The sequence below is a fragment of the Hippocampus guttulatus genome, chromosome 17 (assembly GCF_054856545.1).
Source record: "Hippocampus guttulatus isolate MCC_2025c chromosome 17, RoL_Hgut_1.0, whole genome shotgun sequence".
NCBI lineage: Eukaryota > Metazoa > Chordata > Actinopteri > Syngnathiformes > Syngnathidae > Hippocampus > Hippocampus guttulatus.
Window position 1 is genome coordinate 4,917,597 of NC_141277.1, and position 25,292 is coordinate 4,942,888.

Here is a 25,292-nt window from a genome sequence, read left to right on the forward strand (position 1 = left end):
GGCCAAAACCAGATAAACAATACTTTGGGAAGTAACAAAAGGATGATTGGGTTCAAACAGTTATTATCGTATAATTGGGACTACTAAATCATCCATGGTGGAATGAACTTTTAGAATGATCGCAGAAGTCAATTGCGGTTCTATTATTGGAGCCCTATCTCCATTGGATCAAAATGGTGTTGATAAACAAGGCGTGCTTTTTCCAGAGTCAAGACAAAGAGCCCGGAGCCCGAGGTGACACGTTGTAAACCCACGGGCCGGACGGAGCAGGGCAACTTGCTGCGCAAGGCCGAGGTTTGGCGCCGAGGTGTGCGGGGAAAAGACAGGAGGGGTGGGGGTGGGGGGGGGTGTCCCGGGAGAGGGTGGAGACGATATGCATGCATGCCCCCCCCCCCCAAAAAAACGAGGAGACAGGAAAACCCGTGGAGGAAATACGTGTAAAACTGTCATGTAAAAATCTCAGTTAAAAATAAAACAAAACACCCTCACATTGGTAACAGTGGCATTCTTGCTGAAAAGCCTGAAGAACCCGCTAGTGTGTGCGTGTGGGTGTAGAGCAAGTGAGCGAGAGCGAGAGAGAGAGAGAGAAAAAGGAGGTGACGTGGTACTGTGGAGGGAGGGCCTTCTGCATCCAATTCATTCCGGACACCACGTGTCCTCGGAGCGTGGGAAAGAGGCGAGCTTTTCTTCCCAGCAAAGAAAGAGCAAGGATCAAATAACGTGGCGCTGCGGCAGAGATGGCGCTCGGTGCACAGGCAGCAAGGTTCACTCTCGAGGCAGGAGCTTCTGCCTGGAGAGAAAGTGGCAAGTTCGGCAGAGAGTCGAGGCGAGATGAGAAGCGGCTGCGTGCTTTGGTTTCAAAGGCAGGAGGAGCCGAGCACAAAGACGCACGCCGCCGTGGCCGCCTGAACGCAGGCGGAACGGAGCGTCGGGCAGTGCGCATCATAATCATTTCAATCAGTTGGCATCGAGACAAAGTTGGTCCCGTCTAGTTTTATGGTAATCCTCGTGTTTAGTTATCCAAAATACTGTTTATAGTACAGCAGTGTTTATTTTAAAACAGCAACACCTAACAAGATATCATGTTGAACGGAATTGTGTCGACACAATTCCAGAATGTCAGACTTGGGACTTTGTCACCTTTGTGCGCAACAGTTTCTTGTTAAATTCCACATTCAATTTTCCACATAGAAGAAGCAAGGTCGGTTTCCGCGACACCCGCAATGAACAGATCCCCTCCATTATCCTTCAAAAGACACAATGCCTTACAAAGTCCCGACAGACACCTGCATTGTGCATGGTGTAATCTTACCATGACCGACAAAGCCTCAATCTGCGGAGAGCGAATCTCTTGAAGTTACGCAATTAGCATGATGGCATTCGGTGACATTCAAGAGGGAGTTCCTCAACTGTCAGTTCCGCAAACTGAATGGAATGCAGGATGATTCAGAACAGTCAGTCATGTGTGATTGACAAACACATTAATGAGTCCCAGCACAACATGCCTCAAGGAAATCACTGTGAATTTTTTTTTTTTGGAATGCCAGCCATCAATCAAGGAAAGTGGACAACTGCCAAGCGTTAAGGATAGTTGTATTTTACGAGTGAGGGAAATGTATTTGGATCTCTTAAAAACAGTCTAGGGGCAAGCACAAAGCCAATGAAGGATCTACAAAGAGAGGAAAAGAGGTTAAAGACGAAATGTGAAGGAATTCTCACCGCACGTGTGGGGCTACTCTTTCAGGTCAGAATCCAACCGGCCCCCATTCCCCAAGCTGTTCATGTTACACCTGTGCGGCCTAAACCTTGCTTTTTTTTCTCCTTCATTTTGTTTTTGTATAAAAAACGCCAGCAGGAACGGCATTCTCACAATGCTGCAAAAATTCAATTCAAAGAATCACAGGGTTTTATTAACAAATGTTGAATGTACAGTTCTACAATTCCCAAAGAGCCCATGTTTAAAAAGTACAAAATAAGACCTGCTTTTGCCCAGCTTCTTAAATAGAGAAATTAAAAGAAATAAAAGCATGACAATTGGAACTTAAAAAGTTCCAAGCAAACTTTGACGTCATTGCTAACATGGCGAGTGTTTTCAAGGTTTCCATTTAAGTGACATCACTTCTTTTTAAGGAACATTGGACAGATCAAATTGTGATACAAATGTTTGGTTCACTCCAATTTAAAGCCTCAATAAACAAACAAAAAAATGCTTGCTGAAATGTGATGACAAATGTTTACATTTTAACCTAAGTAAAAATAAAATCAATTAAAAAAAAAAGAGAAATCAGGTCACTTTTTTTGTGTTGCTTTAGGCAACTTCCTGTCAGTATCGCCCATACAATAATGTTTGGTGTTTTTTTAAAATTGTATTTTTACATGTATTTTTTTTAATTATTGTACATCTTCATCTGTGATGTGCATGACCCCCTTAAACATGGAGAGAACGCGTCCAAAGTGAGAGCCCTCCCAGAACACCTTTCCACATCGGGTACAGACAAAGTAGTGTGGTACCCTGGGCACCAAGGTTGGCGGGACTGTGTGCAGCTGTATGGGCGCCCCCCCGGGAAAGCTCAGAGTCACGGGGTTCAGATCTGACAGGGAGGCCCATTTACATTGAGGACCATACCTGGGGAGTTCAAGATAAAGCGGCTCCTCCTCTGGTGGTGTCGGTGACGTGTAGGTCGCCTGCAGAAATCCTTCAAAAACAAAGAAAGAAGCAAAACAACTGATAACAAGCAACCTGTATACACACATTAGCATAATGCTATGCTAGCTTTGAGGTGCTTGACTTACCTTTCTGTTTAAGCATCCTGATCATGTCTTGTCTGGGCAGTGCCACATACTGATCACTGTTACACGCCTGTATTAAAAAAAAGTTGAAAAATATACACCAGGAGTTAGTTAACCTTAGAGAACTAATTTTGTAATACAAAAAGGAAAACAAAAAATACACCTGGAACAATGTTTGCAATTCGTTCATCACATAAAAGGTGTTGCTACCGGTGACGTTTAACAAGACCGTATTACGTGGAACAGTGCTTTCAATACACATGCCAAAAGATGATCTTCACTTTTTGTTTTGGCTAAACCGACAAGTGAATTGTCTCACAACTTGTATTGGCCGGCGTCCAAGAAGCAGACATTTTTCCCACCTCGTTGCTTTGGTGGGAAAGGAGCAACACAGATCCCGATCGATGGGAGCGTGTGTGTGTGCGGGAAGAGCGTCGACGCCTCTGTAACGTTCACACGTCCGTGCCATCCGATCCTCGACGGTGGAGGACACCCATCCTCCCCAGCAGGACATTCGTGACCTCTTGCTTGACGACCCCCCCCCCCCCCCCGACCAACGTTCGCACGAGCGCGCGCACATACACACGGCGACTCACACTCACAGACACACACTTGTCTGTTGGCCATCCTGACAGCATGCGAGCGCTAAAAGCCTTATCGTCACACCTGAGCTCCACCCAGCAAACAAAAATTCGACTTAAGTGCAGGGGGCTTTAAATCAAACCCCATTCAACACATCTCACTCAAGTAAAAGTATTAGCCATGACTAGACGGGCACTTGGGGGAGGCCCTCATCCCGACTCGGACAGGGCACTCCAACCCTTTTCCGACTGAGGATCATGGCTCTGGAGGTGCCGATTTTCCGCTTTACACTCTCACTGGCAACGAAATGGCCCACAGGCTGTAGCTTCGGCCGTCCCTGGCTTAAAGGCGAGCCGTGTTTGCCTCTGTGGTGACTGAGGTCAAGACACGGGGCGAGCGGCTAGACAGTGGAGGTGTGGGAAGAGGCTGAGGGTGTTAGCTTCTGTCTTGTCTGTGGGAATGAGACTCATCCCTCCCGTTACGCCGCCTTCACGCTCACACACATACGGAAAACATGCATTTGCAGAAAGAAAATTCCACCGGCACAGACAAAACACTCGCGGTGCGTGCAAAAACCGCGCGCATTTGAACTCCCGCAGCTCACATATACGAGCGAGGCGGCAGCCAGAAAAACAGAGGGCTATTTGCTCAGCTCAAAAGTTTCCCAGAGCGGAGCAAGCCAGAACCTGCAATGAACTCTCAAGGCTAAGCCACGCACAAGGCAGGCACACACGCAACCTGCATGGAAATCTTTTTCCTGATTCATCCAAACACAGCGACAAGTGCAGGTATGCTGTGAAAGCGGACGGCAAGGCACACACACAGGGTGATAAATCGGTACGGACAGATTTGTGGAGCGCTTTCAATGAATTTGGGGTTCCAAAATGGAAATCAAGAGCAAAATGAATGTAGTCAAAGTGGGTGGTTTGTGTTTAAATAAATACAGATGGCAATGCTTCCATCTCACTGCCTGAGACCGGATGATTTTTTTTTGCTGCTTTTGGCTGGCCGAAGCACATGAAGACTAGACTTTCCACATCAATATATTTAACTGCTGGACTTTTTTTTTTTTTTTAGAAAGAGCGGAATTAATGCCAAACATGTGCATAGGTGATTGTACAAAGATCCAAAGGTGACTGCACATTATTGTTGTACAAATAACAATCTGTCGTGTCGACATCAGAAAAATAAATAAATAAAGAAGAATACATATAATTGCAATGACACAAAGCGGATTAACAACCTACAGAAATTATGTTACAAAACGTGGACACTAATCCTCCTCTTCTTTTCAGAAGTTCTGAATGAGCCGCAAGGGCCGAAGTGAAAGAGCGACAACACGAACGGAGAAACCGAGTGGTGACCATCAGTCGGTCGGTATCGTGTGAGCACTTCAATCGTTAGCTTTGACTTCCTGTCGCTTGTGATCTACTCATGCTTTAAAAGCAACACTCGTAAAAAGGGCACGCCGGATGCCCGGCTTGAGCAAGACGGGGCGATGTTTCGGCTTCTAACCACAATGCTCATTTCAATTAGCAGGCATAAAAATGACAGACTCGAAGAGATCAAAAGGACGGCAAAACATTCAAACAGAACTTTGCTTTTTAATTGCACTTTTTTTTTTCTAATTTTGGACACTTGCGACACGTCGTCTCCTTCTTTTGTTCCTTCAGTGTTTTCCAGGGAACCTCGGGCATTCTCACACTCCGTGTGGCCGTGCCAGAGAAAGAATGCTTCTTGCTGTGACAACAAAGGCCATCTAAAGTGTGATACTGTGTTTCAAAGGATGGGAGGTGGTGGAAAAAAAAAGGGGGGAGAAAGGGGGATATTGGAGAGGAGGTGGGAGGGGGGACATCCCCCCCCCCAACCCCCCACCCCCCACCGACGCGCTCACACACCCTGCGCTGACTCCGCAGGCAGCTCCCATGGGAAAATCCTACACCAATCCAAAAAGGCGGCACTTTTTAGGGCCGATGTAGGTCACATGCTCCGGGCAGCCAATTGCGTGGCGGTGAATTGGATTCAAATTGTAGCACGTCAGGTAAGGAGCAGCGTGGGAACTGGGAGAGAAGACGCGTAAAGTGGGGAGCACGATCGTTTCCCTTTGAAAATGTTGCCTTTTTCCATTGGGATGACTTTGGAGTCCAGGGAAAGGTTACGAACACTAAACGCCGCTGTCCAAGAGTGCTGCGGTCTAACGCATGTGCACAATATTTATGAAAAGTACATAACTTTAACCCTTTCATGCACCCTTTAACCTGATAACATGATAAGCTGTCCACTGTAGTCGCCGCTATCCGGAAATGATATGTGACATGTTCTGCAGTCTTTGACATTGATGAATTAAAAATAACAAAACAAAAAAAAAAAACACTGAGGTTCATAAGTTCCTTCTAAATGCGAATATATGGCACACTGCAAAAAAGATTGACAAGCACACTTCAAAACCCGCTGAAAAAGGCTGACCTAATTTTAGCATTTACCATTGAAATACATTCAAAATACAATCGGCACACGCTGTGTACAATATGAGGTGTTTTACAACGAGAGAGTTCCGAGGAACTCGGGAGGGTTCGTTTGAGAGGAACTACCCGCTGCGGCGGAGGTTCCTCAAGAATAACACAAGCCTTCGAAGGGTTTATTTCTATTTGTATTCACACCGCCGGGAATGTCCAAGTGACATAAGCCAATGGTGAGCATAATGGGGATTCGATGATGTCACTTGCCAACCGGGATCACGCTTCAAGACAACTTACAATCGGCCACGAAAGTGACCTTTGTCTGCAACGTGTCCAAATCGGACTACAATCTGCAGACAGAGCTCAGCATTTGGAGTCTCACAAGACCGCACTGCGAAAATGCAACATCGTGAACACGGCCCTGCGTGACGTCAAATCAGATTTTAGAAGCACATTTTTTCTGAAAATAATGGCTGACCTTCAAATTGTATGATTTAAGGGACACTAAGCATTCAAGGCCAAAGATCTTTTTTTTTTTTGACTTACGAAAAGAACATTCAAGCAACATTTTGATGGCAAGGTAGTGAATTCTTGACACATGAACAAAAAATACTCAACAAGCACGCATAAAACTTCATTGAACTTCGTCGACTGAAAATCTGATGACCCTTTCTAAAGTCAGGTCACATCTCTTTACAAGTCACACTTGTCTTTCGAGGCATTTAAGAGGAACTTGAAGACCACATGTTGAAGTGACCCGCATCCGGTCTGGAAAAGCTCAGATATCGTGCGGTTTGTGCTTCTGGCATTGCCAAGAAAAAGTCACAAATGAAGAGGGAAGGGGGGGGGGGGGCGCGGACCTGGGACTCATTTTTACTGCGGTGTGAAGGTAGCGCCAATAACATGATAGAGGATGTCAGGATCTTAGCCTGTGTTTCTGGGAGAAAAAAAAAAGTGACACTTTAAAGTTGTTTGAACTAAGAAAATAAATACTGTGGTTTTGGAAGTGGCTGTAATCAACACCAGACTTAAACTGGAACCAAACATGTCTGTCAAGCGGTAAACAGAAATATTTTTATTGGATCACACTGTGCAAATGAAAGAGTCACATTGGCCTCATAGTCATTTTTTTTTTTAACTCATTCACTCCCAATGACGTTTTTAAACGTCTTTTCAGACTTGGTCTAGAATTGGTCGGTACTGAATGAGTTAATTTGCAGGCTGTAACAGTTTAGTTTCTCTCTTAATGTTACCTACAACATTTCATTCAAAAAAAAAACCCCCAAAACAGTTTCCTTTAACCCTTTCAGGGTCAGTGGTCACTAATACTACTAATGCCTTTTTACTTCAGTAACATAAATCTATTTTGAGGACAATTTTTGGCCACCTGAGTTCAACATTCCGATGCGGAAGCGAGGCAAATTCAGCATAAGCGCTGAATGTAAATTCTCTGCGTGAAAATATTGAGTCGTCCACACTCCACTAAAGCTGGATGGAAGCTGCGGGAAAACATACCGTGGACTCGTTTCCCACATGATCCTGAGGGGATCTGGGCAGTGTCTCAGATGCCCGCGTCTGGCGTAATTAGCAGCTCTGGTAACTAACCACGACCACCTGACGGCACCCTGAACTTGGACCACAGCAGAGCTTGTCTGGACTTGACATCGCACACTCCTTCTGACTCAACTCGCTTGCGTGCACACGCGCACACACACACACACACACACACACAATCCCACACAGGTCAATGCATAAACTGGACAGATGTAAAAATAAACCTATAACAACCATAAAAGTCGTTCTGAATATTCCCAGTGATGCGTATTTTTGGGCTGTGGTGCAAAGCGCAACATTTTGCTAAATCAAATATATGCTATGTTCAATCTTCTAATAGCTATCAGGCAAAAACGGGCAAAAAAAAAAAAAAAGGAATTTGGACAATGGACAAGATTTCTTCCTCGTCTTCCTCCTCCCCGAGACCCTTTTTATTGGAGCTCAAACGTGTACAGGAGATGATAACGGTTTATCGAAGAGAAGATAACAGTCTGGCCGTCACACAAATAGCACCGATGCTTTCCCTCATCTTGGCATAGTCAGTTAATTCTGTTTTCTCCCCACTCAACCTTCAACCCCAACCTCTTTCCCTCTCGCTCTCTCTCTCCAAGTGGACCTATGTTGTCTCTCTTGCTCTATGTCTCGCTTAGAGCTTCATCTACCCCCTTCCAGGGTTCCCTTCAATCTCCCTCGCCACTTCTCTCTGGTTGTCCCTCACCTCTAACCTCCTCCTTTCTCTGCTTCTCTGAGCACTCTTTCTTCCCTCTTCAGATGCCAGATAGCTGAGGCCAGTCCTAAGACAAGCAGCTCAGGAAAAAAGCACGGCGCTGAAAAGGTCCATTGACAATGCCGTTCGCTCGGCAATGTGTTTTGAGGAGGGATAAAAATGCATACAAAGCTGGATTAGACAACCGCCCTTGCTCTATTGATGGGTAGCTTTTGGCATTATGGGTGAAAATGGAAAAAATAAAATAAAATAAAACGAGTGGAAATTGAAGGCTGGCACTGCAAACGGGTAGCAGATGACATGCGACCGTTGGCACGTTGCTGTTTTACAAGTGGAGCCTCCTCATTCCTGAGCTAACGTAAGGTTGTTGATGCTGCGACACCCATTGCTCCCCCCCCTGACATGCGCAGACAGCTCTGAAACCGTCACGACCCCCGCACTCTAAAACCGCCAACCTGAAGCAAGCAGCGTGAACATCACATACGCGCACTTATACAGAAACAATAGGCTCGTCTTGGGAGAGCCACCGGCAGAATCCCGTATATCAGCGCGGCTCACCCTGGAGCGCCCCCGACTTTTACTTTGTTCTCATCGGTTCCCGATGCCGAGGCACGCGGGGAATGTTATTGTAATGTTGCGTGACTCATCCGAGACTGTAAATATTGACGATAGCGGCTGCAGCAAGCAGAGCCGCTCTGTCTTGAGGACATGGAAGGTCACCATAAGACGACACCGGAGACATGCCCTTTGGCAAGTGCCCCCTATTTGGAAATGAGAAAGACATCAGTAAAAGCCGTCCAAGTAGACAGTATCGATATTCTTCACATCCACGGCTGCCTTCTTTTTTTTTTGAAGTCATAATTCCTTGATTCACATCTGAACGGGGTTGTTTTCAAAGTCCGGCCTCCCCACGCAGGCCATTTGTCTTGTTGACATCAAATATGTTATCGGGATGAAAGCAAATGTGCACTGACTATGGAAAGGCGAGATAAAGGCACATAAAAGAGGGAGGAACGCGGGGTTAAGTGGCAATAATCATGCGGGATAAGACGTCAGTGGGTTCGTGCGTGCACGCGAGTTCAAACTCACATCAAAGTGTTTAAGGGCGACTTGCCCATGTCAACAAGAGACGCAGGAGGGGGGACACGAAGCTTTAGGCGGGAGGCAGAGAGGAGCTTGAAAAGGGAGTACATAGGGGGTTGAAGACGGGTGACGGTACGCCATCATGAACAAAGACAGCAGGCGAAGGAGGGTTAGGGAGAAGTGAGGTGAGCGATTGATTGGGCTATGTGGGTAAAAACCGAGAGAGTGAGGCTTCCAGCGGAATAAATCACCCCAACTGCGAATGCGGCCAGGTAAAAGCAAGAGCGGGGAGGATGGAGAGATTTTTGTCTGCCTTGCACACGCTTTAATTCGACTATTCCTGATTTCCCTGCGACGCTTCTGCCTCTCCGCAACCGGCCCCAGCGAATTCCCTCGGGCCAGGGGCAGTCCCCTTTCAGTCTCCAGTGACACAGTAATTAGAAGTGTGGGAACTGAATCCAACCCTCTTTCTGAGCCCCACACTCTCCCCCAACCCCCCTCCCCCCACACTCTTCCTTCCCTCCCAATGCGGGCTTGCTCCCATCCTTTCACTCGTCCTTGGTCTGGAGGTAGCTTCAGGCAACCTAGCCTTTCTCTCAACTTCCTGTGCCACCTTCGTCACCTCACCTTCGTTCTTTCGCGCTGTTTTTACATCAGGGTTCACTATATATAAGCTCAAGCCCCAAACTTCCTCATATGTTTCCTGTATTGCCATAACAGTGACACGTACAGTGACTGTAGATAAACCAAATAACCAGTGGTCAAACTAATGTTTTAATTTCTGGGGGAGAAAAGTGTCTATACTTGTTGCATGTCAAGTTAAGTCAAGTTTATATAGGCCTCAATTACAAGAGGCTCAAAGGTCTTCACAAGCCCACAGTTTACAGAGATTGACAACATCCCCTGGTCTAACCCCCCCAGCCCCACCCCCTCCGCCCCTCCATCCGGGCAAGGAAAAACTCCCAGAAAATCCATTTGGGAAAACGGAAGAAACCTTGAGAAGGGATCACAGATGGAGGATCCCCCCTTCAGGATGACACGGCCGCGGTGGATGCACGAATGAGCAAGCATGAAGCAATGGAAAGTGGTCACAAACATTTTTTTCAATGTCTAAGTATACTTTTTGTTGTCGCCGGTAGGTGGAAACATCATATTTCCAAATTTGGTCAATTTCCTATTTTTACGTCATTAGCCAGTCCAAAGTATTGGTGTGCTCTCTTTAATAACAGTGTTTGTTAAACTCCCTCCAAAGTTTTTTGTGTGTTATTTACTCAAAAATAATCATTTTGGGGAGCCGAGGTTTCCATTCAACACCAACGTGATGTAACATTCTGCAAAATGCAGAATCAAAGAGTGACGTTTAAGGACACCGAAGTCAAGACATGCGATGATCTGTCAATCTTTTCAGCGCCCTCAATGACACCAAGTTGAATGTGAACAACTCGTGACTGACTTGTGTAAACGCAGTCGGTTAAATTAACAGCCCTTAACCACAATTTCAGAATTTGTTCAAGCAGGCTCCAAACATTTAGATTCAAATGTGTAAATGTGTGTACATGATGCAAAAATAAAAATAAATACAAGTCTTGAAAAACGAGACTGTAGCGGTGTGAACAAAGGGCAAGATGAATTTTGACCTTATATTGTCATCTAATTTGTTATTAGATGTTAATATTGTCATAAAGTGGACTGTATCGTCCGTACCGAATATGATTGATGCCAATTTCACGGATGGGGCAGCAAAGCCCGTCAACAACTGGTAATTCAAATCAAAACATTGTATCGCGGGGATCCTGAATCCTTGTGGGCCACCTGTGAAGTTCATGGGAGCTACATATCACACACGTTCACACACACACACACACACGCTCTGGACCCCTTACCCTCCATTCACCCCCACCATAGCCATAGAACCACCCCCCCCCCCCCCCCCCCCCATCAACCCACCCCAACTCCCCTCTCCAGCCAGGGTCCCCAATCCCTTGGAACAGAGCAACGCTGTCTTTACCGCTCTCCATCAAGCCCAACGCCACCGCCCCAATCACCACCCCCCCCCCCCTCCCTTCGCTATCTCCGCGGCGATAACCATGGGAACAGCAGCACTGTGGGAACGGGCCACTAGTTGACCAAAATAGACAGCAGGAAAATGAAGGGAACGAAAGAGCGAAAGATAGAAATGACTCCCAGGATCCAGGAAGGCTGCACGTAACAAGTCCAGAGGATCATCACGACAGACAGGTACTCGGGCAATTGCAGTCACCTTTGGTTTGCTCCGGCAACAGAAGGGGACAGTGAGTGACTTGACCGCGGCATTTATTCTCACCTCAACTGTATTGGGATGAGCCGCTGTCACTCACATTTCTTACAACTTAGCACTCTCCACCACAGAGACCCCCCAACCGAAGCAGACACTGATGCCGCAACCGCACTGCCCCGAAAACCACACGAGCGAAGGCATGTCTGAAAGGTGACCCAAGTTCAGAGTAGACACGAGTGGAATAGTTCGGCCGTGGCGATGCGCAACTTACTGTATGTCCTTATAGTGCTATCTTTTTTGTGGAAATCGAGCCATTTTGGTGTTTGTTTGTGTTTAAGTTCCATAGGCAATGCTACTGGTCTCCAGAGAGCATACACAAAAATAGTCACATGCAAACACACTTTGATGACGCAAGATAAAATACCGGAATTAAGTTCCGATGAGAAACACGGACACTCGGCTTCCTTGGTCTGAAAGGGGAGGAGAAGGAAATGGGGGGTGGACATGCAAATGCATACCATCGTCATGTTTTCTTTCTTTTTTTTTCGGCAAATATAATTTTCCATTCCATTTACAGTCCAGTATAGCCTCCCAATCCCAACATACAAGTTCAAGAAATCTACTCTTGCTTCGGTATCATCCACATTACTCTCAGTCCAATGCATGCGCTCGCTGTACATTTCAATTTGGCCACACTCATTGATGTCACGTCATCCTAAAGGGGATTAAGCATTACATTCCATTTTATCTTGCTTTATCTTTCATTTAACTCACCATTTCTTTCTCAATATCATTTTTTTTTAAATTCAGCATACTTATCCCCCTGTGCTCATCCAGGCCTTTCCCAGGCCAAGCAAGCCTGACCTCCCGAGACTTCTACCTCTCAGATCCCTTGGGGGTGAGGGGGGATCCGCCTGTGGCTATTCCCACCCGCCAAGCGCATTCACTTTAATCCGACTCTGTGTAAAAGAGTCGGAAACGAGAAGGAAACTAAGAGGTGCCCGCGAAGGCCGTGCAAAAATCTTTGTCAACCTTGTCACCCCGATGCCAAGGTTATCTTTTCACACTCTTCCATCTGTCGTCGCTATTCTCACAAATCGGTCTAGAATGCTAATCCGAATGGTCGCTCCAGCCAGTCGGTTTTTCTAGTCAAACAAAGCTGATCTGTTCCCAAGATAAGGCCCACAATTTTAAACAATCAAAATTCACTTGACCAGCTTGGCAAGCAGTAACTGTCCCACTTCCCCAAACTAACCACGAAATCTTAATCATCAACCAAGATTTACAAAAATCGGAGGAAAAAAAGTCACGCCGACTGTTTTTATGGCACATTGCTGGCTTGACAAGCGGAATACGATATACAGTATTCCAATAACGCTGTCGTGAAAAATATTCTTTATCCAAGACAGTACATGATTTGCTGCTTGCTATAATGCCTCGTTGAAAGAAAAACTAGATCCTAAACTTGAAAAAAATCTGCAGACAAATAACGTCAGGTGAGCCTCATTGGTGAATTGAAAGAAATATCGTTTTTAAAGGCGGAGGATAAAAAAAAGCCGATTTGGCTGAGACGGCAGCATCTGTCGCAAACACATGATCGCTGTGGTATATACTCTCTTAGAAGTCACATCAACAACACAACAAACAAGCCCCAAAAATGCGCTCCTGACAACATTTTGTCAAGTCAAAGCAAGAGCAAACACGACATCAAACGCATGATTACATGTCGAGGAGACACGCCAAGGTATCAAAGCAAGCCAGAGTGCCACAGAGTCAAAGATAATAATAAACTAAACAACCAAGCTCCCCGCTGAGAAGGGCGGGAAGAGTTTGTCAACGTGCGAGCTTGTGTTGCGGCACAGGCAGAACGAGCTGCAAAAAGAGCTTTGCTATGCTGCACTGCCACTTGAGTGTGGGAGAATGCGTTCTGCTTCACTAAGCTGCAAAGGCCCAAGATCACATTTCACGATCGCAAGGGAAACCATTATACCATGACCGCAGACACAGCAGCAGTTATCTGGGGAGGGGAATGCATGGCTGCTGGGACTCGTCCTTTTTTTTTTTTTTCACTTATATTTCATGAGACAGAAATTTGTGGCAACTTTTTAAGAGTTGAATTTGCAAACGTTGTACATCACGGCTGCATAACGGCATTAAGATGCTCGTGAAATTTTCCAACCGAGACCAATAAAATGCAGAACCTTTTGAAAAGGAAGCCGTTGGTTCTGCGGTTTAGTGGCAGTTTCCCCCGACAACGAGCATTTTGGAGCCTGAACGCATCCTCGTGCTTCACCGATTTGCTTTCATGAAAACGAGAGATGGCGAAGGCACTAAATTTCAACAATGGGATAACTAACCATCAACTGATTATTAGCTAACTATTTCTGATGGGATGGGAGAATTATCTTCATGTTCTGAACTTAGGACTTATTGAGCAGAATAATGCTGCAAAGCAGTTACCGGTACTATATTTTTGCAGGCTGTTGATCATTTCGACATTGTCGTCACTGCATGAGATTAAAAAATAAATAAAAAGAAAACATTTTGTCAGTTTTTCTGTGTGATATTGTTGGCATTACTTGAGCCCGGCCTGGCTTTGTTATTATGCAGCATAGATGTGTCCCTCCCTTAGGAGACCAGGAGGGCAATCACTCACAGCAGCAGTCGGGCCATGCAGCTACTGTGCTCTGCAAAACATGAGAAACTTCCTCTTTCTGTGAGGACGTTTCGATGGGGGAAAGCATCACTAAGTGGTTCCCTTTTCCCGAGCTGCGGGGGAAAGTAGACCCTCTCGAGTGCCTCTCGGCTTCCCCTGCCTCCCCCGTGAGCCAACAGTGTGGTCGGACACACACACACACACACCGTGTGGTTTCTCCTCAGGAGGGGAACATAAACAGGGCTGTCTGTCTGCAAGCGCACAGCTAGTTCTCATGACATCACCCGCCCGTCAGGAATGCACCGCTCTGCCCTGTCGAAACCCCTCCATCGGCCAGGAACTGGCACGCACCAACACACACATGCACAAAAGCACATGTAGAATGATTAATGTACCGCCACGGGCAATTTTTTTTCCAGGGAAATGTATAGTGTACACAACACGCACGCAAATGGCATTTGAGTTATTTTCTCCCATTGCATTCCATTTCCTCAATGGTGGTTTTTAATTCATGTTCTCCCCCTGCATGCCTTATCATTTAGCCCCATCGTTCCTCACCACTTATATACGTGTGTTGTCTCAAGACCACCCACACACAAAGACTCATCAAGAATGGCACAGGTGTAGGCCTCCTTGCAAAAGCGTTTTAACGTTAGCCAACTGACTGAAGCCGTGTTTCCACCAAGTGCTTGCTACCGTTCAGGTGGTTTGCCAGGTGAAGGCTTGTGTTTCTGTGGTTGTGTAGGCGGGATGATCATAGCGCCATCAGCAATGTGAGAAGCCTAACATCAGACGACACCAGCAAGATGGGTTTCACTGATTAATTAGGCAAGGAACACAAACAAGACACGGCATGGTGCAGTTTGCCGAAAGTACCTGTAATAAGACAGCTTTGAAAGTAACTTTCATGCATAATCCAAGACTAGCAAATAGGCATCTGGGGCAGGTGTCGGAGTTCCACTGTTCCTGGTCTCTATTTTTGTCAAATAAATTTCCCCCCAAAAATGCAACTTATATTCCGGATCGACTTGTATATATATGTTTTTGTCTTCTTCAAGATGCATTCTTGGACTGATACAACTTTATAGTTCGAAAAATAGGGTAACTATGAAAGCATCAATCAAAAGCTAACCTCTATGTTTTTCACACTTGACAAAATGAACTTTGGGTTGCCCAGCCCAGCACAGATGTGACCAGAATGGATTCCTGTAAATGGCTGAGCAACTAATTCAATATGCAGGTACTATCGCCAAACCACCATGGAACAGCTGCATCATGCATACTGAACAATTTGGTTTGTAATCCCATTTATGCTGGGACAGGTCCTATTGCCTTCTTTGTTTGGTTCTTGGTGCATTTTTATTCAACCCTTGACAGGGTTACTATAGTGGACAGCTTGTCATGCTATCAGGTTACAGGGTGCAGGAAAGGGTTAATATACAGAAGAGTGAGGCGCAACACTGGCTGCGCAAAAGGGACTTTTGTGTTTATCAGCAAGCGTGTGTGGAAAACAAGGGAAATTACGCATTACTTCCTTGTATTGGTGCTTAGAGGAAAAGCCCTGTTGAGGCTCTCTCCTCCCTTCTCACCTCTCTTCCTCCCTTTCCAACTCCCTCCTCCCGTTTCTGTCCCTTCCATCACCATCCTCCTCCATCTTTCTTCTCTTACTCAGCTCCAATTATCTCCCAGTGGTAATCCCCCCTCCCCATCATATTCCATTTTACATGCCAACCTCCAGCTCACCTTGTCATTGTCATGGACACTGGCTTCCTTCTCACACTCTCTCCCTCCCCACCTCTTTAAATCCACTCCGATTCTCACAGGCTCGGTGACAGGAAGCAGCTTGGCTCTCAGACAATGGAACACATCAAAACCCGCCACCAGCCTCGCCAACTTCACGCACACACACATGTACACAAACAGAGCAAGACAAACAGGACATTCCAGCTGCCGGCTGCACCGGATTCCTCGCCTTTGCTATACTGAAACGGAGAGTGAGACTGAGGGTGGGAGTGGAGCAGCGAGGCAGGGGGCAAGGAGCAGATGGGGAGACGGGGTCAGACAGCGAGAAATAAAGGTAATCTCAGGCACTCGAGGAGAAGAGCAGATTTAATGTCAGGGAGCAAAAGATACGGTCTCATTTTGTACAATGGGCCATTAGCGGAGAGGATTTTACATCCGTCCGCAGCAGTGAAGTGGAATAAAATACTGCGGCTCACCAGAGAAATCATACCTTGATGGATGACGAAAAATTCTGAAATACTGCACTCACCGCAGCAGAGTTGGCATGTGACCAGACTTTGTGCAACTCTAACAGTCATTGTTAACTACACAAGCTGTTCCTATTTTCATGGGGGAAAGAAATTCAAGGGCATCAATAAAAACATATATAGTTGAAAGATATCATTGATATTGAAAAATGCTGTTCATTTTTAACCAAAACCGGTACCTCAATATAGAGATACTTAATATTTAGTATTTTAATACTGGTACCGATATACATTTTCCAGGTATAGTACTGCAGTTAAAATGTATACCAGCAACTTGATTCTTCAAGTAGGAAAGCTATTTTCGGAATACCAGCCTTCCACTCATTTTTCAAACTACTGGTAATTATTATTGAATGTGTCAGCTCCTGTTCCACTTCATAAATCATTTCCACATCATATGACAGTTCCTGGACAGCCAAGTGAAAGCTACATATTAGTGGTCCATTCATGGTTTGCACAGTGGGATTTCGTCCTGGTTTGGCTCCAGGCAGACATACAGACGCAGCAGGTTTCCCTCCACATACACACATGCCACACAAAAAGTCAAAGATTTTGGTTCTTCAACTTAACAACAGCATCCAACTGTAATAATGTACAGCATCAGTCAGATGTAGAAAATGACCACCCTTGTGCGTGTGCACCCTTGTGTACTTTCTCAAGCCCTGCGTGTGTGTGTGTGTGTGTGTGTGTGTGTGTGTAACAGGAGATGCGAAACACTCACCACACACAGTGGGAAATATTTGGGATGGTTTCCCTCGGAATGTTTTGGCATGCCTATGGAATGTCGTACCCCCCCCCCCCACCCCTACTTTTTAACCATCTCTAACTCCCTTTTCTTGCTGTTGCTGCTCCCTGTCATCTCCTGAAAGCATGACCAGTGAGAAACGCATCAATCTAACCTTGCAAATCGTTGGCATGGGGCGGAATCCTCAGACCTCCAAACTCAGCATTTTTTAGAAGACCCCAAAAATGGGCTGTTTGTTCCACGTTGCATCATCAAAGACAGCATGCCATTTTCAACATTTGAAACTGGTAAAAATAAATACGTTAAAATATTTTTAACACCTACTCGTATCGGTTCATCTAGTCGGATGTGCAACTTTGAGCATGAATAAATATTCATTCTATATTCTCCATGAGGTACCAAAATGCAACCAGACTATCTGCATACTTTTTTTTCAAAATTAAACTCTCCAATTTTAAGTGATCAAAAGCGATCGCTCTCTTTGGGTCTCCTGCAAAGTGATGATTTCGAAAGTATGAGGATTCCGCCGGACGGCGGCAATATGGCAGCAAAGCAGATAAATGCGAGCTATTGGCTAGTGCTAGAACTTTGAGTTCCTCAGTGGTCCTTCCTTAAACATGAAATGTATGACACCAGAAACAAAAGAAAGATCCAAATAAAAGTCCTTTGTTCATAAAAAGCTGGTCAATACTGAGAGTCTGGTCGAGGAAACAGAAAAATCTGAACCTAACCCTTAATTCAATAATTCGGAATTATGAAGACCTGATGTGCAAGAGAAAAAAAAAAACGGTCAGATTTTGAATCAGCCCCAAAAACTCATCTTGAAAAGTTTATTTGCAATCTCTGATTAAAAGATTTTTGTTTAAAAAATAAATAAATAAAAAGTTGCCCGGTGTTCTCGGTTTCTGATATAGTGGTGTCAGAAGGTCCGCGTTCATTTGCATTGAATGTTGGTTCTCAGGCTTGTGCTTCTCATGGGAAGATTTATATGGACCTTTTAAACAATACTGCGGTTTGCAGTCGGTGAAATCCTTGAATTCTTCGCAACGCTGCGCTGCGAGACATTGTTTGAAATTACAGATGCGTGAGCATATTTGTGGTGGTTTTGTAGGGGGGGGCATGACAAACATGAATAAGAAGTGGCCAATTTGCATGTTCTCTCTTCTACTAGGGAAACACGGAGTGTCTTACAACATGTCGAAACCTTTCACATTCCTTCTGATTGTCTGCCCACGGCTCTTTGCGGATCAAAGTAGACACAGGTTGCCTCATTGTCATCCAAGCCTCCCCTTCCTTAAGTGGTATCTCCCTCATAGCCCCCGTATGATCCTATATTTTAGTCTCTCTTTATCTCTTAATTCTCATTTACTTTCACTAGTTCTTTGTTGCCCCCCCCCCTCCCCTCCCTGTCATCACCTCTGTTCTCATTTCTCACCCTGCCCTCTGCTTTTCCTCTCGCTAACCCCACCATTGGGCTGACCCCTCCCTCGCGTGGTGTGGCGGTTCCTGTTGCTCTTGTTTTCACTTCCCCAGCAGTCTGGTGCGTGGGAACCAACGTCGCTGCTGCTGCAGCAGCGCTGTCTATGACTGACTCTCAATTCCTGTCTGCGTGTCTGTATGCATGCGTGTATGCGTGTGTGTGTGTGTGTGAAAGGTACTCAGGTGTGTGCGTGCGTGAGAGTGCCAGGAAGCGTTTGAGGGGGTTTTGGGATTTTGCGTGTGTGAATCTCACGCTATATGCGAGATGTGTTTGCTCGATCAACGTCTGACTCACAGGCAATCTGTGCAATTTCAACATGTCTATAAAAGGCTAGCGAGGGGACATCTTATGGCACCGAGCATCTGAACGGAAGTTTATGTCCGAGCGTGTGTGGCAGGAAAGTATATTAGTGCACATGTGGCACATTAGTGGTAAGGGTAGGATATAGCCGAGTAAGTGGAGTGTAATGAAGTGTAAAGCACTGCCAACTCCACCCAGGAACCAAACCCTTGGCAAAGATTTGAAAAGGATGAAATTTAAGAACAAAGGATGACGCCACAATGTGGTCTTTGAGGAAATGAGAAACGGTGTATTAGTGACAGTGACAAGTCATGGTTACAAGTTTACAATCTGTGGACCATAAGAATTTATTTCACCAACTTCATATCAGAACCCAAACTGGGACGACGGTCAATTGCATTATTTGCTAATTGTAGTGATCATCAAGAAGTACAATAACAGTACAGTGTATGCCTTTTTTTTTTTTTTTGCTGCATCATTCACAAACATGTCTTGATGCCGAATAAAATGAGTGTGACGATGTGATGGAACCACACGTTTTGTGCAGTGTGCATAGAAATGGCTAAAGAAATTGTTGCTAATTACACTAAGAGAGATATTTCCATACTTATTCGAGCGTGGAGGGCTTTGCCCACTCTCGCCACCTAATCGCAAATAAAAGCTACATTGATAGTCTTGAGCAGTCGTAAGCATTGTATCGTCTTTCTAATGACGTCGTTGTATACACGCAGGGTCCTTCTCCAACTCTCGCTCCCTATTGGGATCTCTACGGTGAACACAAATTCCTACGCCTTCAAATTTGTGTGGCCTATTGATGCACACAAACAAACATGAACCCTTTCCGAGGCACAGAGTCTTAAATCTCTTTTTCTGTCTTTTCGTGCTTATCCTCCCACATGACATTCAACCGGCGACGTGTGTTCATGACTGGAGAATCCCAGAGAAACAAAAGGCTAACAAACCAATCCAGTGCTTTTCAATCAGATAACAAGGGAGCTAACTTTGCCTGGGTGGGCTGTACCAAAGCACCAAGGCCCGGGTCTCTCTATTAAACTGCGGTTATTTTAGCATCGTATTCACTATTCCCAGTTGAGCTTTAACCATCCGACCACATTGCCGTTGTTAGGTTTTTACATTTTGTATAAATAGAGGGAATTTCTGACGCATTGTTGTTCGTCTTTAATTTTTAATTACACTCGCCCGGTGGGACGCATTGTGACAGTTTGTAATGTGTATACTGGGGTAGTATGCAGGTGGTTATAAAATGCTAAATTATTATACAAGTTACATTTGGCTCTCCTGTGGCCATAATATATCAAAGTGGCATCCCTTTGACCAATAAATAACTTAAGCAGGAGACCATATGGTCACTGGTTGTTCAGCTCATTTTTGCTTTGAGTGGTTTGCTGTATTCTCCTAACTTCAAGACAAGGGGTGGTCCAGGTTTGTCTTCATATTGGGGGCCTGAGAAAACAGCACCAAGTGGTGTATCTTGACACTTTTGGGGAGAGGGGGGGAAGGGTGGGGGGCAATGGTAGGAGACTAGAACACCCAAGTTTAGGAAAAGCTCTGCAAAGATACGCCCTCCCAGTCATCAGCACACATGGCAAACACAGCACAAACAGTTCTCGACACAGCCACCCACAAAGATAGAAGGGTCATATGCCATACATCAACTCGAAATGCATGGCACCCAACAACCACAAAGTATCCTCCCCTTGTTCAATTCTGTGACCTCAAGCAATTTCTGCATCACAAAAGTCGATCAACCCAATAACTCTAATCAAACTGTCGTCAAGAACAGGATAAATGAGTTGAAATAATGATGAGACGTTACACCGACCTGCTTGGCTGGCCGATGATTTGTTGCATTTTAGGCCCATTTTTTTTGATCGGCCGTAATGTTTTTAATTCAGTGATTGATCTCTGATGTCACTGAACGTCAAAAACGTAAAGGCATTTAATCTGAGGCCAAATGACCACGAGAACAGCATGTTCCAGACACCTTCAACATTCTTCCTACCTGGCAGCGACTGAATATATCGCAAGGAGTTGGCCGGACGTTGAAGTGTCGAAGCACTCGGATAGCTTGATCTCTGGCCTTTTCCGAGCAGTCCAGGGAGAGACAGCGGCCCTCGCCCACCTGAGAGCGCAACTGTGATGATGCAAACATAAGACACCAATGAATCCAAGTCAACTAAATATTTGCAAATAGAATTTAGAATGCGTGCCTTACAGTCTGGTATGGTTGTCCGCATGTGAGTATAACACGGTATTCGGCTTGTGCCAACTGGAAAAAAAGAAAGAAAAAAAACGTGATTTAACAATCAGAAACAGCTTTTCTGAACAATTATATCAACAGAGTTAAGTACCGGTATTTGGTTGTGGTTTTTAATTTGTCTCTTACATAAATGAGGGTTGGGGCTATTTCAAGAATCGATAACGCTGGAGATGACTCCATACTTTTGTCCGCTTGAAGTCGCCAGTCTCATGTTGTATACTGTAGTATACTTTGATTTGAATGGACAGCTGGGCATTACAACTACATGAAGTTAAAACGGAAGAAATATACCTGTACATGTGATGGGAAAATAGGGATGATCCAGAAATTAGTATTGCCTCATAAGGGAGAAAGAGAGCCTTGACAAAAGCAGGTTTACCTGCGTTTAACGGTATTCTGCAATGCCACCACCGGGGCGTTAAGAATAACACGTGAAACTCAGCGCCGCCGACCTTTTGTTTTAATATTTTATCTGTTACACAGACTCACACCAGGCGTGGTTGCCGACACATTGACTTATCTGATGGTGCGGTGCTGTGCTGCTGACACAATGACTTATCTGATGGCGGGATGCTGTGCCGCTCTGTGGAATTGCACGCGGTTATGGCAATATCACAATTTGCAGAGTCCTGCTCTGATACTAACATTTTTGTGAGGTTTCTGTTTAAAAGGGGCTTGTTTCGTTCATCTCAAAAGGTGCTTGATAGGGTTTAGGCCTTGGCTCTCAGGTTCTGCCACACCAAACACATCCAACAGCACTGCTTCAAGAACACTGAGCATAATTATTTAATTATTGAGCCTAAATCTTTTTGATACATGTGCAATTGCTACCTTTTCGACTAACGTACCTTTGCCGCGACTCTGTGGTCATCATCATTCTCCAAAATGACCACGTCGACTCCCAAACAGCGCAAGTACCTCCCAAGGCCTTGCAGCATGTTGTCACACACCACCCTCAGCTGCTGGGGGGCCAGCGGAGCTGGGGGGGAGTCTTCAGTGGGCTCCTTGCCACACAGGAGGCCTTTCTCAGTGTCAGAGCAAGGGGGACTGACCCACTGAGCCCCCTGACATTCCTAAATGGGCAGAGACAATAATGCGATACTTAAGTGAGCCCCACGGGGGGATTTTCTTTTCACTTGCAGAAGAGAGCTGGGAGGTCAAAGCACAGGGTGAGCTATACAACCACCACCCCCGGCGATGCTAGAGTGTCTTGGTCAAACACACATTGTTCCCACCCGCAGGTTTGATGCCTCAACCCAGATTCTTTACTTGGGATCTTTCCATTTTGTGTCACTCACAAGATAGTAGAAGTAGTACAAGTACCGGTACATTATTTATTACCTCTGCCAAGGGAGTTGTTTTCATCTGTGTTTTATTTGTGTCCAATTTTTTTTTTATTTTTATAAATACAAAGCTGGATTGAATGTTAATGTTAATTGAAACAAGACTGGAAAAAAAAAGAACAATAATAGTGATCTCACTCAACTTTGTGCCCCAGAAATGGGTCACAGACTCACTCTGGGTGGGTCACAGACAGCTCGTCAAAAAAACAAAATAACATTATTTCATGTATTTCATTAGGTCAAGATTTTAGGTATAAACATCAAATCCATGATCCACCCGTTGTTTGGCCTCATTAGGATGGCGAGAGAAAAACAGCCAATTTCAGCCGACTTTGGACAAGAACTGGGGTCGTCACAATGTCTGTGTGTGTGTGCAAGAGTCCTACAAGAGACCAATTGAGACACCCACCCAGGACATCTTCTGAACGTTCTCATACACTCTAATACTGAGTGAATGAAAGCATTAAGATGGGAGTTGCTCTACTTATTTGTGGTTAGGTGTTTAAAAAAAATGGGGTTTGTGCGAAAACATGAAATCGTATGGAACATATTTCAGAGTTGAGCCCTGACCTCTTTGCTGCTGGTGGGATTCATCTTCTTGTTTTTTTTATCCTTCTGCTTCGCATCTCCGATCTTCTCTGTTTGTGTGAACGAGCGCAAATCGCTCGGAAGCCCAAAGTTGGCCGGGTTACCAGAGAGCACAGAATACACATCCAACAAGCAGTAGGCATCCGTCACTGAAATGAAATAAGAGTGAGAAAAGAGATGATTTCAATTGCAAGCAGTTATTTCAGGAATACGCCGATAATCAGTCATTATCGAGTGTGAGAATTGGGTGTTATTGAGCAACTCGCCCGCATATCTGATTTGGCTGACACGCAGCGGCCGCTTTTTCCAGTCGGACATTTGCTCGGTCTTGTCGAGGGCCTTTCCCAGGACCTGTTGCACGAGCAGACTGAGGCCTTTCTCAGCAGAGTCCTCTCCCACCAGCACCTCCTTAGGGCCACACTGAGCGCTGTTCACCTTGCCACACTGGATCTAATCAAAGCATTGTTTCAATACAATTAACATTAGATGATTATACTAGTTTGAATTTGCAGTGTGTAACTTTTCCTCTTCAGTTTTTGGTGGGATGACGTGATAGAATGACCTTTCGGTGTACGTTGAGAAGATCAAGCAGCCCCTCTGTTTTCAATGGATCCTCTACAAATTGAGGCCAAGTGGACTTGAGACACTTGAGATCTCCGGTCATGCCATAACCTGAAGAGGACACATGGTTGCAGGAACATTTGCACACATGCCTCAAATGAAAGCATTTCCATTGTCCACGTTTGTTGCTTACCCAGTTTCAGCACATTTTGTTCAGAGAAAAAACTTCTAATGAATGCAGTGGTCTCTGGATGCTGACAAAATCCATTTGCACAGAGGTCCAATAAAAACACGGTGTCAAAAGTAGCGAGCTGGATCAGGGCAACTTGCTGAGCTGAGCTGCAGCCAAAATTGGGCTGCCACTCCATATCTACTCCTACTACACTCCCCTTCTGAAAATGAGAAAAGGTAAATCAATTAATCACAGGTGTTCTTTATTGTTCCTATATTATTATTTTCTGTCTTCACCTTGAGGAGAGCGTCACGACAACTTTGAAGGGCTTCCAGGGTATCCACGTACTGAACCTTCTCTTTGGAGAGCGGTGCCTGATAGAACTTCTGGCAATGAGCTTCAGACGGCATCCACTCCTCGCTGTGAGCGGAGTTGGTTGCATGTCTGAGCAGATGTGACAGATGTGTATCCTAATGAGTGTGTTAATTAGGAATAACACAGAGAAACGTTGTCATTGCAATTTTTTCCCCCCACAATGGTCACATGTGCTAAAAAAAAGAATAAAAAAAAATGCGTCATTTCCTTAAACCGGTTAGTCCAGCGGAAAAAAAAGACCTTTTGTAAAAACTCTTAAGATGGATGTCTCGATACATTTCTCCATGATGTGTCATTCATCTAAAAGACAGTTGAATCATTTGGATTGTGAGAAAACAGCGATGTGGTCAAACAAACTGAGAGTGAAACTATTCTTTTTCACAAAATCGGTTCCTCATGTGCTCGCCATAATTTGCATAACAGATGCAGAAAAACCTCCCAAAACAACATTTCCCATTGAGAGTGATCATATTGGGAATTATTTGTTCCAAAGAGTTTAACTAACTGTACGGGCTATGTTTTCAAGGTCATACAAAGTGTAGGTTTAACAGTACAAAACGAAATCAACCACTACTAGCATGTAAAGTATAACACGCATAGAACATCCATCCATCCATCCATTTTCCGAACCGCTTGATCCTCACTAGGGTCGCGGGGGGTGCTGGAGCCTATCCCAGCCATCTCCGGGCAGTAGGCGGGGGACACCCTGAATCAGTTGCCAGCCAATCGCAGGGCACACAGAGACGAACAACCATCCACGCCCACACTCACACCCAGGGACAATTTAGAGCGTCCAATCAGTCTGACATGCACGTTTTTGGAATGTGGGAGGAAACCGGAGCACCCGGAGAAAACCCACGCAGGCCCGGGGAGAACATGCAAACTCCACACAGGGAGGCCGGAGCTGGAATCGAACCCGGTACCTCTGCACTGTGAAGCCGACGTGCTAACCACTTGACTACCGGGCCGCCACGCATAGAACACTAACTTTTAAATCACAAGCGACAAGCATACAGTATGCACGAGTTAACATTATCTCTCAGTGCCCCTGTCGCGTAACAGTGCCAAC

The 25,292-nt window shown here is 45.3% G+C and overlaps 1 protein-coding gene across 2 annotated transcripts in view; it reads right to left on the bottom strand.

The window, feature by feature from the left end:
• Window positions 1-1,883: 1,883 nt before the first annotated feature.
• exd3 (exonuclease 3'-5' domain containing 3) overlaps window positions 1,884-25,292 on the bottom strand; it is a 30,488-nt gene continuing 7,079 nt past the window's right edge. For both annotated transcript variants that reach the window (XM_086135421.1, XM_086135422.1), the window contains exons 12-21: window positions 24,145-24,292; window positions 23,870-24,068; window positions 23,678-23,787; window positions 23,382-23,565; window positions 23,098-23,264; window positions 22,033-22,257; window positions 21,140-21,193; window positions 20,927-21,058; window positions 2,794-2,860; window positions 1,884-2,696 (exon numbers count right to left, since the gene is read on the bottom strand). In XM_086135421.1, the coding sequence (XP_085991547.1) occupies window positions 2,392-2,696; window positions 2,794-2,860; window positions 20,927-21,058; window positions 21,140-21,193; window positions 22,033-22,257; window positions 23,098-23,264; window positions 23,382-23,565; window positions 23,678-23,787; window positions 23,870-24,068; window positions 24,145-24,292 (1,591 nt within the window). In that variant the 3' untranslated portion in view covers window positions 1,884-2,391. The remainder of the gene's footprint in view (window positions 2,697-2,793; window positions 2,861-20,926; window positions 21,059-21,139; window positions 21,194-22,032; window positions 22,258-23,097; window positions 23,265-23,381; window positions 23,566-23,677; window positions 23,788-23,869; window positions 24,069-24,144; window positions 24,293-25,292) is intronic.